The following is a 17317-nucleotide window of genomic DNA, read 5'->3' on the forward strand; positions in this document are numbered from 1 at the left end:
GATCCCTGGAAAAGGACATCATGCTTAGTAAAGGAGAGGGCAGTGAAAAGAAGACCCTTAACAAGGTGGCTTGACACAGCAGCTGCAACAATGGGTTCAAACATAACAGTAACAGCACGAGTGGAACGTTGGGGATAGTGTTTCGTTCTGTTCGACTGAGGGCCCCTATGAGTCAGAATTAACTTAAGGGCATCTAACAACAATAACGAGACCAACCCTCAAGGAACTTCCACTATCGTGAGACAGGAGAGGGAAAGGCCAGAAAATAGTGAAGGAACATTGGGAAATTGAGATGAAGGAAATAAATAGAAGGGCATAATGGAGAAGGGTCAGTGGATATTTTAGATTAGGTTACCAAAATAGGGCTGTAGAGATACGGTATTTACATTAAATCTGAAGTACAAGGAGGAAAATTGTAAAAAATGGTTGGGTAAGTATATGTCAGACATGATGAGCAAGAGCAGATACAAAGGCTCTGAGGTGGAAGGGGGTTTGGGGTGTCCAAGGAGGAAAAAATGGCTGTTTCATTGTATTAGGATTCCCCAGGACAAAGGTCAATAGTAAGTGAACAACTATTAAATATGGTTTTTCAAAATACCATTTATAATTTCATCAAGAAACATGAAGTACTTATGGATAAATTTAAGAAAATGCTAATAAGAGTTGTATGATAAAAAATTTGTTTCACTTCAAAACATTGTTGAGAGAAATTAAAGAAAACTAAATAAATGTTCAGGGATGAGAAAACTATATATATTGTTAAGGTGTTAATTCTCCCTTACTTGATCTCTAAATTCAATATAAATCTAATAAAAATTCCAGGAGAATTTTTCAAATTGACAAACTGATTCTACTTTCTTTTGGAGTGAGGTTTTTCTGTATTTTTGTTGTTAGTGGTGTTTTGTTTGTTTTTGAGGGGGGTGGTTTATGATTTTCTTTATATGAAATCCAGGATAAGTAAATCCATGGTGACAGTAACTAGACTAATAGTATCTTAGGGTTAATGCAGGAAAGGTTTGGGGAGAAATGGAGAGCTAATAATAGAGCGCAAGAATGAAGAAATTGTTCTAAATTGATCGTAGTGATGATTACACAAACCTTTTTTAAATATATTTAAACCATTGAAGTACATAATACATGAATGTCATCATAAATATATGAATCATATGTTAACATTTAAAAAAACATTTACATAGGAATGAAAATTACCAATAATTGAAAAAAATATTGATGAAGAAGAATAAAGTTGGAGAACTTACCCTACCTGATATTATTGGAATAGGATGAACATAGAAATCAAGGACATAGAGTAGAGCAATTAGAAATGAACCCGTACATGTATATATTCTCAATGGACTTTTGACAACATTCCTAAGCTAATCCAATGAAGAAAACACAGCTTTTCAAGAAATAGTGGTGGAACAACTGGGTCTCTACCTTTTCAAAAGTGAAGCTTGAGCCCTCACTTCTTTTTTTTCTTTTTTTAACATTTTATTAGGGGCTCATACAACTGTTATCCCAATCCATACACACATCAATTGTGTAAAGCGCATTTGTACATCGTTCCTCAAAACATTTTCTCTTCACTTAAACCCCCCGACATCAGGTCCTCATTTTTCCCCTCCCTCCCCGCTCCCCCTCCCACATGAGCCCTTGATAGTTTATAAATGGGTATTTTGTCATATCTTACCCTGTCTGACGTCTCCCTTCATCCACTTTTCGGTTGTCTGTCCCCCAGGGAGGAGGTCACACACAGTTCCATGTAATCGGTTCCCTCTTTCCTACCCATTCTTCCTCTACCCTCCCTGTTTTGCCACTCACACCACTGGTCCTATAGGGCTCATCCATCCTGGATTCCCTGTATTTTCAGTTCCTAGCTGTACCAGTCAGTGTACCTCCTCTGGTCTAGCCAGACTTGCAAGATTGAATTCGAGTCATGGTAGTGGGAGCGGGGAGGAAACATTTAGGAACTAGAGGAAAGTTGTATTTCTCATCATTGTTACATCGCAAGCCCTTATTTCTTCCATTAAAAATTACATGAAATATATGTAAATTTAAATGCTAAAATATAAAACTTTTAGAAGAAACAGCATAGGTGATTATTTCCTTAATAGAACATAAAAATACATTCTATAAAAAAATCAATAAGCTATATTTATCAAAATTTAAAACTTTTGCTCTTTAAAATATATCATTAATGGAACAGAAAACCAAAGACTGAGAGATAATATTAGCAAATCATATATCTGAAAAAAAAGATTGTATTCAAATATATAAAGAACTCTTACAAATCTATAATATATAATAAAGAGACAGAAGATATGTGAATGGTCAATAAACACAGGAAAAGATGCTCATCATTCACAAAGGAAATGCAAATTAAAACCAAATGTGACACTGTTACACACCACTAGCATGACTAGAATGGAAGCAACTGGCAGTATTATTGTTGATGAGAATGAAAATAACTGGAACGCTCATCTACAGATGAAGAAAATGTAAATCATGCAACCTCTTTGAAAAAAATATAATTTTTAATATAGCTGTTATCTTGTACCTTAACACATCCTCATGTGAATGAGGGCAAGACATTTCGATTGCTTTACATCAGCATTCCCCAGAGCCTAGCCTAGTGGCTGACACATAGTAGACACCCACAAAATTGTTGTCGTTGTCAATTGCCACGAAGCCTGCTCCAATTCACGGAGTACCCATGTGTAATAGACCCAACTGTTGCCCTGTCCTGTCACATCTTCATGACTGTTGGCATGCTTCAGTACATTATTGCTGCAAGTGTATTTTGAGTGTCTTCCAACCTACAAGGGTCATCGTCCACCACTGTATTGGACACCATTCTGTTGTGATCCATAGAGTTTTCATTGGTTAAGTTTTGAAATCAATCACCAGGCTCTTCTTCCTAGTATAACTTAGTCTACAATCTCTGCAGAAACCTGACCATTTGAAATGCGGCATATCACCTAGCATCATAGCCATAAGTATGCCACTACAGTATAACAACTTGACCAATGGGGTGGTGGAAAGGTTACAGAATCAATGAACAAGAAAATAAAAAGACATTCAACCACCTAGGCAGGAGCATCAAGCCATTTGGTGAGTTCAAGCAGCTGGCATAGGCTCGAGGTTGTTTTTCCCACCACAGAGAGAAACTATCCAAGGAGTAAGGATGAAACTCAAGATTTTTACTGATAGCCAGAGGACACCAACACTTAAAACTGCCTAGATACAGCTTCAGCAGAGGTCTGGAAATAGACACTGGTCAGGGCACATTTGTGCGTGTGTGATCCATTTTAAATCATCCACTGAAGACTGAGTCACAGAATGTGTTGAAGTCCAGCCTCCTAACACTAAACCTCTTCTTCTTCTGTGTATTCCTGAGGTCAGCGTTTTTAGTTTGGGGCTATAATTTTTTTATTGTTCTTTCTGCTCATTGAAGTCCAAAAGATGCAGACATCAGTTTCTGTGCCACGAGGGAGAAATCTCAACATGCCATACGTTATGTCGCTGACATCCATCCTAAGAGTCATCAACAACAGACAGCTTTGGGCCACAGGGAACAAGGAGTGCCCATCATTAGAGGGCTCCAGTGGGACCACTATAATTACTGGGGGGGTTAGTACTTAGAGCAGCTGCTTTATATGGATGTTTCTAGGTTATTCAAACACACCTAGTAATGAAAACACATGAAATAATTGAATGAAGTTCTTCATGGTTATGTTTTCTTGCTAATAATGATATGAGGAGGTCTAGTTTCCCAAAAATGATCACTTTTACTGATAATCTATCATTGTCTCTAAAACAAATTCAAAATTTAAAATCATTAACCAAATGTACAGTAAAAATACTCTTCACATTCATTGTACTAAATATTCTACTTATTGCAATGGACACAGCACTGTGCATGTCCTACCAGTCAATCCTATGCATAGATTTTTGTATATTTACAACAATTATTATTTACAGCCCTATTTCATAGAACTGAATTTATAGCTAATTTTTACTCCAAAGATTCACTTTTAAGTATCTGCTTTAAGAAAAAAAATGAGACAAACAATGGTCTATAGGATGATTAAAGAGTCTAAGGACAATGTAGGTAGTTTAAAATGTGGGCTGCTAACTGCATGATTTGAGGTTCAAATCCATCCAGAGGTGCCTGAGAGAAAGGTCTGGAGATCTGCTTCTTAAAAACCAGTCCTTGAAATCCCTGTGGAACACAGCTCTAGTCTGACCGACACACATGGGGTCACCATGAATTGGAGTCACCATGAGTCAGAGCTGGCTCAATAACAGTGCATTGTTTTGAGGATGGTTAGGTAAATTTGACTCTCCCAGTCAAGATTCTGATTTGACTACTGAACAAGAGAAAGATATTTCAGGAAAATTTAAAGAAACACATGTAGCAAGCAAAGCATACCCAGGTGATAAATCCTTGGGCTCTATGGAAGAAGTAGAAAAGGGAAAAGAGCTGAGTCAGTAGGAAATACAACATTCCAAAAATATGTCCATCTTCTCACTCACCGAGGGTCCTTGGCCACCAAAGAGTGACTGCATGAGAGGCAGAGGCACAGGATATGGGCCTATGTGAAGCTGGGTAGCCGAGTGGCTGCTGGAAAACGTCAGTCTTCCCGCTGCTGTGGTTTCATAGCCTTCCCTCTCCTCCCTCTGTAGGCTCACAGCTGCCAAGGCCTACGCTTCCCACAACACACCCCAACCCTGACCTCGTTTCTGCTATTCACTAGTCCCAAACTGGTCCTGGGGAGGGTGTTCTATGTAGGATCATACAGAAAGATAAAAAGAGAAGGTGAATCATGTCCTTCTTCCCTCGATCCATGTTTTTTTTTGCTCTTCTAAACAGTAAAGACCTCTTCAAAGTATTGAAAAGTGAGGACATTACTTTGAGGATTAAGGTGCACCTGACCTAAACCATGGTATTTTCCATTGTCTCATATGCATGTAAAAGCTAGACATCGAATAAGGAAGATCGAAGGAGAATCAACGCATTTGAATTTTGATGCTAGAGAAGAATATTGAAAGTAACAAGGACTGCCCAAAGAACAAAGAAATCTGCCTTGGAAGAAGTATAGCCAGAATGCTCCTTAAAAGCAAGGGTAGAGAGACTTCGTCTCTCGGATTTTGGACATGTTGTCAGGAGACACCAGTCCCTGGAGAAGGATAGCATGGTCAAGTAGAGGGGCATCAAGAAAGGGGAAAGCCCTTGATGCGATGGATCTACACAGTGGCTGCCAATAATGGGCTTAAACATAAGAACCATTGTGAGGATGTACAGGACTGGCCAGAGTTCTGATCTGGTGTACATGGGTTGCTATGAATGAAGAACCAACTCCATGGCACCTAACAACAACAACAACCAGCAAAACCGTTCAATCTTATTTCTCCTCTGTAATTCCTATCCTGCTCCTAACTTCGGACTCTCCGCCTTCACGCCACTATTGATCTACTCCTTCAGTCATGCATTCATACATTCCATCTCATCCATTCATTTAACACACCTACTGTGTAACAGCATTTTCTAGACACTGGGAGAGACAAGAGTGAACAAAAATGGATATGATCCTTGTATTCATGAAGCTTTCAGCACTGTGCAAAAGAGAGGTTTTCTATCTTGACTTTCATGTACCAACTGATCTTAAATATACAGATGAACATACACAAACCTAACCTGATAAATGAGGTAAGACAAGTAAAAGTCATAACACTAAAGGGAGGGAATATTAAAGAACTGGAGGATAGTATGTGCTTCATCATTGCTATACCACACCCTGGATTTATCATCCCTTCCATGTGGCCCTTCTGAGAGGGGATTATCTTACAGGTGGGTTGTGGGTCTCTACTACATCCACACCCCTCCACATCAATTTGTATGTTTTTGAACTTCTGATACCTTTTCCCATTGACGCCTCAGGATCCCACAGGCTGGTGTGCTTCTTCCATGTGGGCTTTGTTGCTTTCCTGCTAGATGGCTACTTGTTTAACTACCAGCCTTTAAGGCCTCAGATGCTATATCTTTTGATATCCAGGCACCATCAGCTTTCTTCACCACATTTGCTTACGCACTCATTTTGTCTTCAGTGATCCTGTCAGCAAGGTGCATGTTACGCAATGCCACATTATTAGAACAAACCGTTCTTGAACTGAGGTAAGGTTTAAGTAGAGACTCAAAGGCCATCTGCTTCCTTACTGCAATTGCATATATATACATATATAAACACACATCTGTATATGAAATCTTTCTTGAGGAAGAAATTGCTGAACTGAACTCTAAGATCAGAAAAGGACTTAACCAAGCAGAGAACAGCACACACAAAGGCCTGGGGGCAGGAGAAAACAGCAAATCTAAGAGATTAGCACCAGAGGGAGTGGCGGCAGAGACCGCACAAACTGAGGCTGTTGAGTAGGGAGGGTGGATGCAGGGTTGCATAAGTCACAGCAGAGAATTTTGTCCTAAGAACAATAGGGAGCCACTGAGGATATTTAAGGAAGAGGTGAAATGATTAAAGATGAGCATTTTGGAAAAAAATCAATGTGGCTGTAGTGTAGAGAGCAGATGAAAAGAGCCCAGCCTAGTTCAGAAATGAGAGAGGCCATCACCTTGAACAGGATGAAGGTAGAAATGAAAAGAGTGGAGCGATTAGAAAGGTGTCCAGGAAGAAAGTGAACAGAGATTGATGGTAAATCAGCCACAGGGAGTGACGGAGAGGGAAATATCAGGAATTCCCAAGCACAGTGGGAATCAACTCAAGAGTCAAGTTTGAAGAAGAGAAAGATTATGAGTTTTAGCCATTGTAGAGTTTGAAGAGCCTTTGCAATATTCCAGAGTAAATATCAAGTAGACAATTTGATTTGAAGCCAGAGCTCAGAGGACAGGTACATTTGGGAATCCCTACCATCTAGCTAAGTGGTCACTAGCTTCTATCCAGGATGAGAGTGCATAGAGAGAAGAGCATAGAGCAAAAAGCAAATAGACAATGAAATACTCAAGGTGTTTTAGCACAAAGTCTGATCCTGAATTTTCAGATGAATGAATCTTCCCTCTGTGGAGGGGAGGAGTCATCAACATGCTTCTTTTCTGCAGGGGGTCTAAAATAGAGATGGAGAAGGTTATAGGAAGAAGACCTCTTTCTATCTGTATACAATTTTAAATGCTGCTGTGACCCAAAGAAGGAAGACGAATGTTTGAAAAGAGTAAATGTGGGTTATAGGAAAGGAAGCCAGTTCCCTGATGGCTGCGCTGGAGACTCAGAGGGGGCTCAAGAACTCTGAAAACTTGGTGATGCACCGTGGAGAAACTTTCACAGACTGTCACTGACAGCTCTTTTTTGAGTTTTTTCTTGTTATGGGCCAACCCAAGCAACAGTCCGCCAGGTCTAATATTATTTTAATGAGATGTGTCCCGAGTTCTTAAAAGCAACTTTTAGAAAATAGCCTGCTTATAAATTGGGGATGTCTGTGGTAAGAGATTTGTTCCTTGTGGGGTCAGAGACTCACGAAGGATCAATGGAACCGACAAGAATGTAGAATCACAAAGTCATGAAGGGAGGAGTCAGCAAGGTTAGGTGCTTCAAGAAAGAGGAGACCTAGAAAGCCCACAGTAGGGGATGAAGATTCAGTGATATGGTACATTCCTTCAGCAGCACCAGGCTGCAAGAGTGCACTGCAGTTAAGAAAGTGCATTCCTTTCTTAAACTCTTCTGACTTCAGACCACCAGTATCACCATAAGAAACACATTCTCGGGTTCCTCTCTGGAACTAACAAATCACAATCTGCACCCAAACAAGTCCCTTGGTGATGCTTTGGCACATTTGGATTTGAGGAGCACTGGTCTAGACTACTCTTCGAAGGAGTTTGATGATGGTAGATCACCAACAGGATGAAAGTCAGAGAGGACTGAGAGATGGGAGATGGAAGAGAGAGAATGTTCTGAGAGAAAAAGGCCTGGCAGAGGTTAAGACAACTGGCTAACCTGGAAATGTGGTTGGGAAAGACGGGGAAGAAGAATGGAAGAAGAAGGGTGACACCAGAGGCTGATGACTCACTTCATCCCAATAGAATTGATGTCTAGGTCAACCATTCAGAAGGCCATCCAATATTCCAAAGTCAAGAAACTCAGGTCTTCAACTCACAAGGCTCTCATTTAAATGACTTTTACCTTTGGTTACTACTGCGCTGCATTCCCTGCTCCCCATAGGTTCTTTAAAAAGTATACATCAATGAATGAACATATTAAGTCATTTAATGGTGATTTTCAAGGAGACCTTTGCATTTCTGTAGGCGACTTGATGCGTGTGGGACTTTGAGCTACGGACTTCATCGAGGCCAAGATTGTACAGCTCACCAATACTATGAAGTCAAATCAACAAGGTTGCCAGAATGTATTAAAACTGGAAAGAGCAAACAACAAATTTTTAATCTTTACTCACAGTTTTTATGTCTGCAAAGTTTCCTAAATCAATAAAGTGGTCTGAATAGTTAGTTCATCTCCAGGCAGATATATTAGTTATCTACTTCATTGATTTTCTGATGACCATTTATCATTAAATACAGCATTTTTAGAACGGGTGGTAGAAATCAAAAACTTGATGGGCTTGTCTCTTATATAAACTCAAGATTTGATTTCAAATGAGCAAACCACTATGGCCTGTCATATTTTCCCAGTTTCTAATTTATTCAACCTCTGCTCAATATTGACCCTGACAAGCTGAGCGTCCCAAAGATAAATTTATTCACTCCACAGTTTAGTCAGGAACAAGCCCAAAATTATAGATTTTCCCAGGCAGATGATGACAGGCGGTCAGAGGGATGACAAATGGCTGTCTTTAGATATAGTTAGGACAGTTGGGCCAGACGTTTCCAATAAAGATTGGAGCATGCTGGTCAAATACAGGTTCATCAGTGACCATCATTAATTGTGGAGAAGACATTGCTGGGGCTTTGGATGTCGGCAAAGGCACTTAAGCACCAACCCTGCTTGTAAATAGAAGCAGCCCTTCAGTATTTTGCAGCACTGCTCTAAGTGATAGTATGACACGATCATTTATCAAACAGAGACTGTCCAGAAAAGTGTTTGGTCCCTTTAGTGTAACTTATTGATGGGCAGGGAAGTGAACACATTTTAATAAAGACAGGAAGGCAATGAACAACCAGAGCGTATCCAAAGGGTAATCGTATTTCAGCACAGGATTAGTTTAGTCTAAAATAAACATACACTGGAGGGAGAGTATGGCGAGGTCATTTATCAAGTGAGGAACAATTAACAACACTCTACAGGACTCTCTTTATTGGCATACAGTCCTCTTTTTATTTAACGCTTGGACGACAGGCATTGCATTTAACGCTGCACACCAATGGAGTGCATAATCCCATCCTTAAAAGTTTTTAGAGGAAGAAAAAAATAGAGCGGACTTCTCACATCAATGGAAAAATTGTGCCTGTGTTATTGTTATTGTCACAGATGCAGAGGCAAGGGCAAAGCCCAAGGTCCAGGACAGGGCTGAAGTTTACCATTCGGAAGAAAGCTTTCGTATAAAAAGCCTACTACTTATTTTTCACTGAGTCAGAAGCTTATTCTTCCTTATTTACAACAATTGTTGTACTTTATTAACCAAAACTAAGAGAAAGAAAGTTAGCCATGGAGTGGTAGGGCAGGCAAAGCGGCAGAGAAAGCGTTTCATTATGTATCTGCTTTGTACCAGGCACCTTGGCCAGGGGGGTGGGAAGGCCAGTCCATAGTTTTATTTGATTCAAAGGACTCTTACAACTTGGTATTAATGTTTCTAAATACTTACTCTAAATTTATTACCTTAATTTTTCTTCCTTGACGGATAAGGAACCATTCACCCACCGGACTGTGGCTTACTAACCCCACTTTGAGTTGGTGCCACACTGCTCCTGCTGTGAGTTCTCTACCAGGTATTGCTGTGGCCGCGCTGGCCAACTCTTTGGTTCTAGAACTGGGAGTTAGCAGGAGAAGAGGTCCATGAAGGAGTCTGGGTCACGTACCGGCACTAAAAAAATAATAATTTTATTGGGGGCCCTTACAGCTCTTCTCACAATCCATACATACATCATACACCCATGTGCCAAGCACATTTGTACATATGTTGCCATCATTTTCAAAACATTTTCTTTCTACTTGAGTCCTTGGCAAACACTTTTTATGGCACAGAATCCAACCCCAATGATCCTCACTTTGTAAATGAAACACTGTGATGAGACTCAGAAAACTTAAGCAACTGGCACACGGTAAGCCCAAGTGCCAGGAAGTTGAGTGGCTAGTTTGTTTATATTTTTCAAAAAGAAAATTCTTCACAGTTGGCTTTTTCCATTTTCTTAGATCCCAGCACATCATTATGTTTCTGTCAGTATTTTGGTGAATAATGAGATAAGCCAAACTGCAAATGCTTCCACCAGTTTACAGAGACAGTGGTTCGCTTCAGGAAGGTGCACAGACGTGGCACAGGCTGGGCAAGGGGGTCCTAGACAGCCACTTGTCCTTGCAACTGTACCCCAAAGGTAGCGGTCCTTGATGCAGGTGCAGGCACACAGCTGGAGGCCTGTTTGGGTACCTTTGTGATGATGAGCGTTTGATGGAGGTATTTGATGTGTGGAAGGAAACTGCTGCCAAGACTTCACAGTAAAAAATGCTTTGCTCAAATTTAAAGTATAGATGCAATCTTATTATCAGAAAAATTTCCATACAACTGGAAAGAGGAATTATCTAAGTAATAAACATGAGTAGAGAGAAGAATAAGATGGGAGGACAAACGGGTCAAGTAAATACATAAATAAGGCTGAAGCCACAGCAAGCTTTAAAGGGGAGGCTACATTTGGGGAATAAAAGACCCAGGCCACACATAGTCCATTTGCTTTCAGCTTTGCAATTGAGAACATGTATGAATGCATATGTAATATGTATTTCCCAACTTCCCCTGGTTCTCCATGATAATTTCCCCCCTACGTTATACTTATTTTGTTGCTGCTGCTGAGAATATCCACACCAAAACAGACCAATCTAACAATTCGCATGATAATTTTGATGTAAAATTTGACTTGCAGAAAGCACATGGAAGAATCACAGGTGCTTGCCTGGTGCTGTCCTCTGGGGTCTTCTTAACTTTGTAATCCTCATTTCGACTTTCTAAAGAGTAGCAATCTTCCCAGCTGTGCACCATAAGGTGATTTCACCCTAGTAGACTACCAAGTCCAAGCCAAACCCACTGTTTTCATCAAGTCGATTCCAACTCATAGCACTTCCTAGAGCAGTGGTTCTCAACCTTCCTGATGCCGCCACCCTTTAATACATGTTATGGTGACAACCAACCATAAAATTATTTTCGTTGTTACTTCATAACTGTCATTTTGCTACTGTTATGAATCGGGCAACCCCTAGGAAAGGGTCGTTCGACCCCCAAGGGGGTCGCGGCCCACAGTTTGAGGGTTTCCATGACTAAATCTTTACAGGAACGGATAGTCTCATCTTTCTCCAGGGGAGCAGTGGGTGGGTTTGAATGGGTGGCCTGTCAGCAGTCCAATGTGTCTTTTCTAAGCTTCAGGTAGGGTCCATTTAAGGAAGCATGACAGAACAGTTCTGGAGCCACCAACTCCAAACCTCACCTTTCCCCTCATCTTTAGCATCCTGGTGGCTCGGTCTGGTCAGACGTTCAAACCTACCTGCTGCTCCAGGGAAGAAAGTTGAGACTATCTACTCCAATAAAGATTGACAGCCTTGGAAACCCTGCATAAGGGCCCTATGAACCCAAACAACTTGATGGTAATGGTATTATCAGTACAAGGAGCCACACAGTAGTTAAATGCTTGGTTGCTAATTGAAAGGTGATTCAAGCCCATCAGATGCTCCATTGACAAAAGATGTGGCAGTCTGCCTTCATAAAGATGACAGGTTTGATAAGTCCAGGGTGCAGTATAGCACTGATGGACCACTTACCTCTCCTCTAGTTCTTTATTATTTCCTCCCCTTGCTATTTTGGTTTGGCCTCATTAATCATGTGAGATTTACCTAGGTTCATTTGTATATTTAAGAGCGTTTGGTATATGAAAGCCAAGATAGCTAACCTTTCAGAAACAGTAACAGGAGTAATGGTTCCCTGAGAGTATGGGCAAGTGGGGGGTGTTGGAAAATAAAGAGCTGATAGCATTGATGACTGTATAACCCCACTTGAGATCGGATTAAACAAAAGAATTGTGTGGTGGATATATTTCATGTGTAAGCTATGACCAAGAAAATAATAAAAGTTCCGGGGGATAGGGTGAGGGTGAAAGGGTATAAAGGGGAGCTGATATCAAGGAGTTCAAGCAGAATGAAACATAGGGTGACACAGCCTTAAAGAACTGCAAATAGAAATACCTACATAAGAGCAGAGGCATGAACAGAGAACAATTCTTCATAGCTCCCCATTCCTTTCTTTGTTTTTTATTTCATTTTTAAGAAGTTCTGAGCATTTTTATGTAACTGCCATGGTCAAAATATACGAGATCAAAGTCCTCACAAGTTACTCATTGTCCCTCTTCAGATCTGTGAAGAGTAGTTAGTTACATTAGTGTCTCTGATCTCTAAGTTCAAGGGACAACTGCAGTTACTAGGAAGTTGGCAGAGTTAGTTCTTCTTTTTTCAGGATGATGTGCCCTGAAAATTGAAAGCTAACAGTCCTCATTTTCTCTTACTCATCTGAATTGCTTAATTAAATCAGTTATACTTTGTTTATACTTTCAGTCTGGATGATATTAAAAATAAGTCAATGGTCAATCATCTTATTTATTTATTTATTTGTTTATTTTTGCTCCAAACTGACTGACAGGGATTAAATGTTAAAAATGACAAGTAGATCAACTTTAAACCTATGTTCATGTGTAATACACAATATATGTGCTCCTATTGAAATATTTATACTGCTCATAACCATACATTTATATGACAGAAATAAAGAGAGATGGAAAAAAATGTTTTGAAACTGATTGTGCTAGCAGTTGTACAATACTGCTTGAGGTGGTGGAACTATGAAATTCTATGCTATCTGTAAGAGCTCCCAATAAAAATATTTTTAAAAATTGCAGGTTTGGAAATCCTCTGGAGCCACTCTACTTCATCCTGTAGGGTCACTATGAGTTGAAATCACCCCGACCCTGGGTTTTTTAATTACTGTAATTGTTAACAGGGTAAGGACCTCTGATCTACAATGGTTAGGCATTTGTCTAACTGTAAGGTCCAAGGTTTGAACCTACCATCCACGCTAAAGGAGAAAAGATCTGGAAATTTGCTTCCATAAAGATTATAGTTTAGGAAGCCCCATGGGGCACTTCTACATTGTCATGTAGGATCACAATGAGATGATAGCACAGAATGATAACAATTATCAGTATAATCCCTATTTGGTGCAAATGGGTTATTCTCCTGCTAACTGAGAGACTGGAGGTTCAAGTCCATCCAGAGGCACCTCAGATGAAAGGCCTGGTGATCTAATTCTGCAAAATCAACTGTTGAAAACCCTATGGAGCACAGTCTTACTCTGACACACCTGGGTTAGCCAGAGTCGGAGTCAGCTCCACAACAACTGGAATATTGGCAGTTAAACTCATTTAATCTAAAACAACTATTGTACCTGCTAAGTGCCTATTACCAAGCTAGAACTCCATGACAAACACTAATAACACTTAATTGCAGTTACCTGGAATGTTCTAGAAATACTCCTAATTATGAAATTCTTATGTCTTGCTTTTTCTCCTACAATTATAGGATTTGGAGTTTTTACTGGGCAAGTTAATGAAGCTGTGGAAAGTGGATCTAAACGGAAATCCTGTTTGTCTCAGACCCAAGTACAGGGACAGATTGATTTTGGTGTCCAAATCACTAGGTACTCATTTATATTATATGAATACTAATAGTGCCTTCTAAGAGAAAGCAACCTGCTTCACTTTTTGATTAATTTATGAGCTAGCCTCCAGAAACATAAGTATGCCATTTGTGTCTATGAAAAAGACAACTTTAAGTATAATATTTTTAGTGAGAAACAGTAAAGCATGGAAAAATGGCCACCAGAAAAGAAAATGTGACTGTTAGCACTAAAAAGCACTAGTCATAAATGTGTGGCACTTGCTGACGTTTCCCCAAATGTTCATGGATACAAATCCTCTGCTTATCCAAAAGACTCCTTAGCTTTCAGTCATGTAGCTCAAATTGATCAAGGTTCTCATTGTATTATACACTGAATTATGTCCCCATACTTTGGTACGTTGTAAATCCTAACCTATGGTTCTAATCCCATTGGGAATGTAACTAAGGTAGGATTAGTGTATGGTATGTCTTGATATAAAACAGATTAATCACAGGCTAGTAAGCAGATATGGGAGGAAATTCCAAGTCACATGGAAGTCACCCAGAAGCAGAAGCTCAGAAGAGACAAAGACCTCTCTGCAGAGCCAACAGAGAAAGAAAGCTTACCCTAGAGCCAGCACCCTGAACTCTGACATCTAGCCTCCTCCATCATGAGAAAATAGATTTCTGTTTGTGAGGTCTGTTGTGACTGCACTAAATCCCTGCGAGAGATGTGGAACCAGAGGAGTGAGGAGTGCTTTAACAAAGACCAAAATGTGGAAGTGCTGTTGGAATTGAGTGATGCATAGAGACTGGAGGAGTCTTAAGGTGCCAGATCACAAAAGCCAAGACCACCTTGAAGAGACTATTGGTAGACTTATGGATGCCAAAGAAAATTCTGGTGAGGGTGCAGAAAGATGCGAGAAGAGCTACAGAGAAAAATATTGTTTTAGAGACTGCATATGGCACAATCAACAGAATGTTGCTAGGAATGTAGAAATGAAAGTTTTTTGGTGAGACTTTGAAAGAAAATGATGAATATGTCCTTAGACAATAGAGGAAGGATGATGTTTTTTATGCAGTGACAAAGAACTTGTCTGTATTATGTTCAAATCTTTGATGGAAGCTGGAACTTTAACTGATGAACTTAGATGTTTAGCTGAGAAGACTTCTAAGCAAGATCTTAAAGAAGTCAAGTAGTTTCTCCTTGATACTTTAAGATAGTTTATTGTGCCAGCCTGCCCGATAAACACACGTGGGATTAACTGAAGGGCAGAAAGATAAATGGCTTCGTGAGCCTCGCCTATCTTGTCATTCACTCTTTGATCATCGGACCAGTGTGCAGCTGCCTGGCTTGTTCTGTGCCTCAATTTAAAGGCTACACTACCTATGGGACTCCTAGCCTGTGGACTATGTTGCTGTGAGTTGAGGTCCCTTTAAGACATCTCTGGAGCTAGGGACTGGCAGTTGGTGACCTGGCTGGCAGTTGGTGACCTGCCTTCTGATTGGCTGCTGTGCTGACATAGCCTAGCTCTCTCTATAAATAGAGGAAGATCTGGCAGCAGACTAGACTTGAAGGACTGCTAGTCTCTCACAAGTCTCTCACGGGAGTGAGTTGCATTGAGCCATTTGTAGTGCTTTATAATTTAACTGTTTCTTTCTTGTATTATATATTTATCTGTATATGATGTAACAGTTCATTTCTTGTTATATATCTAATTATCTTTATAAATAAATATATTAAATTATCAGCAATTTGGTTTTATCTCTCTAGAGAACCTGTCTAACACATTAAGTCAAGTAGTTTCTCCTCGATACTTACAGTAAAACGGGAGAAGAAAGAGCTGGACTTCAAAACACCCGTGCACAGGGACTACTGCATTAAGCGGCTCATGGGCACATGGGAGGTGACGTGGCGGGAAATGGAGAGCTAACCGCAACCAGTACAAGGAAGAAGACCTGTCCTGGAATTGATTGTGGTGACGGTTGCACATCTCTTAGGAATACAATTGAACTACTGAAATGTGTGAGAGGTGCATTTTATGTCAAGAAAAATTTTAAAAGTGAACTCTGAAAACTTTTAAAAGTAAACTTTAGAAAATTCTGTTGTACGAACTCAGGACACATGTCCTGGATTTTCTACCAAGGACATAGATGGCTACACAATCTTTGATTAAAGAGATAAAACCTGTGAACCATGGATCTAATCCACTCCCACAGCAGAAACCCATCAGCTTAGACTGAAGGAGACAGAAAGAGATCAGGAGGAAAGAAAGCTGTCTGCCTCGTGGGGTTTTACAGGTGGCAAACAGGCCAAAGGAGCTACATTTTGTTGTTCTCCCCCAAAGAGGCGGGCAACCTCGGCTTGTCAACACTGGACAAGGAATCAGGAAGACCACCCCTCGGGGCATCTGGAAGGTCAACAATGCTGTTGGAAGTGCATGGGAAGCAGAGACTACTTTGTTTCAAAGGCTGGGGATCTCAAGAGCCTCCTAAATTTCAGTCAGATTTTAAAAAAACTCAGTTCTGGATTGTAGGCCACCAGGGGGATGGAGTCCCCATCCAAAGTCAAGCAAGGGGGGCTACCTGCTCAAGGGGCTGAAGAAGAGGCCTGCCAGCTCAGGGGGTAGGGGCACCACTCAGATGGCCTCGGGCTGTCCAAAGCCAAAGGAACAGAATTGCCTCATCAGTGGGCCTGGAAGGTAGAGCTGAAGTCCAGGGCAGAGTGGCCTCCCCAGGAGTCTGGAGAGTGGGGCCATTGCCCCAAAGAATTCTTTTCAAGCCTTCCGAGATCATGTGATTTGTTCTGCTGAGTTTTAGACTTGCTTGGTGCCTGTTATCCCCCTTTCTCTCCAATGTCTCCCATTATACTTTGGAAACAGACAACTTGTAGCCTGAATCTGAGCTTCAAAATTCCTGAGGAGGAAATTTTGCCCCATATTTGATTTAAAAGCTATGATTTGTGATGGGGGAATGTGTGCCAAGGACATGAATTTTAGGGGGCTAAAATTGACTATAGCCTTTAGTATGGATTGCAACTCACTGTAAAGAAAAAAAATTCTCACAACTGGACGAGTGCACATATCATGACAAACGCAGAGAAGGTTGAAGTTGTTAAATTTGTCATTTTACTTGGGTCCAACAATCAGTGCCCATGGAAGCACAGTCAAGAAGTCAAACCATGCATTGCATTGGGCAAATCTGCTTCACAAGACCTCTTTAAAGTGTTGAAGAGCAAAGATCTCACCTTGAGGAACAAGGTGTTCCTGACCTAATCCATGGTATTTTCAATTACCTCATATTGTCAACATCGCACAATAAATAAGGGAAACTGGAGAAGAACTGCTGCATTTGAAATACGGTATTTCCAGAAGAACAAGAAGCAGTGTGTCAGTCTGGGTACTTTGGAGAAACAAATCCACAGCAACACACGTATAAGAGAGAGTTTTATG

General features: G+C 40.5%; 1 protein-coding gene across 1 annotated transcript in view; it reads left to right on the forward strand.

Annotated features, from left to right (window-relative positions):
• The first annotated feature begins 12267 nt into the window (after window positions 1–12267).
• Window positions 12268–17317, forward strand: part of PPP1R42 (protein phosphatase 1 regulatory subunit 42) — a 31186-nt gene continuing 26136 nt past the window's right edge. Inside the window, exons 1-2 of the mRNA XM_030885820.2 lie at window positions 12268–12303; window positions 13788–13905. Of these exons, the coding sequence (XP_030741680.1) occupies window positions 12268–12303; window positions 13788–13905 (154 nt within the window). The remainder of the gene's footprint in view (window positions 12304–13787; window positions 13906–17317) is intronic.

The sequence above is a fragment of the Echinops telfairi genome, unplaced genomic scaffold, assembly GCF_000313985.2.
Source record: "Echinops telfairi isolate 266 unplaced genomic scaffold, ASM31398v2 ScPeMD7_1;HRSCAF=3_0, whole genome shotgun sequence".
Classification (NCBI taxonomy): domain Eukaryota; kingdom Metazoa; phylum Chordata; class Mammalia; order Afrosoricida; family Tenrecidae; genus Echinops; species Echinops telfairi.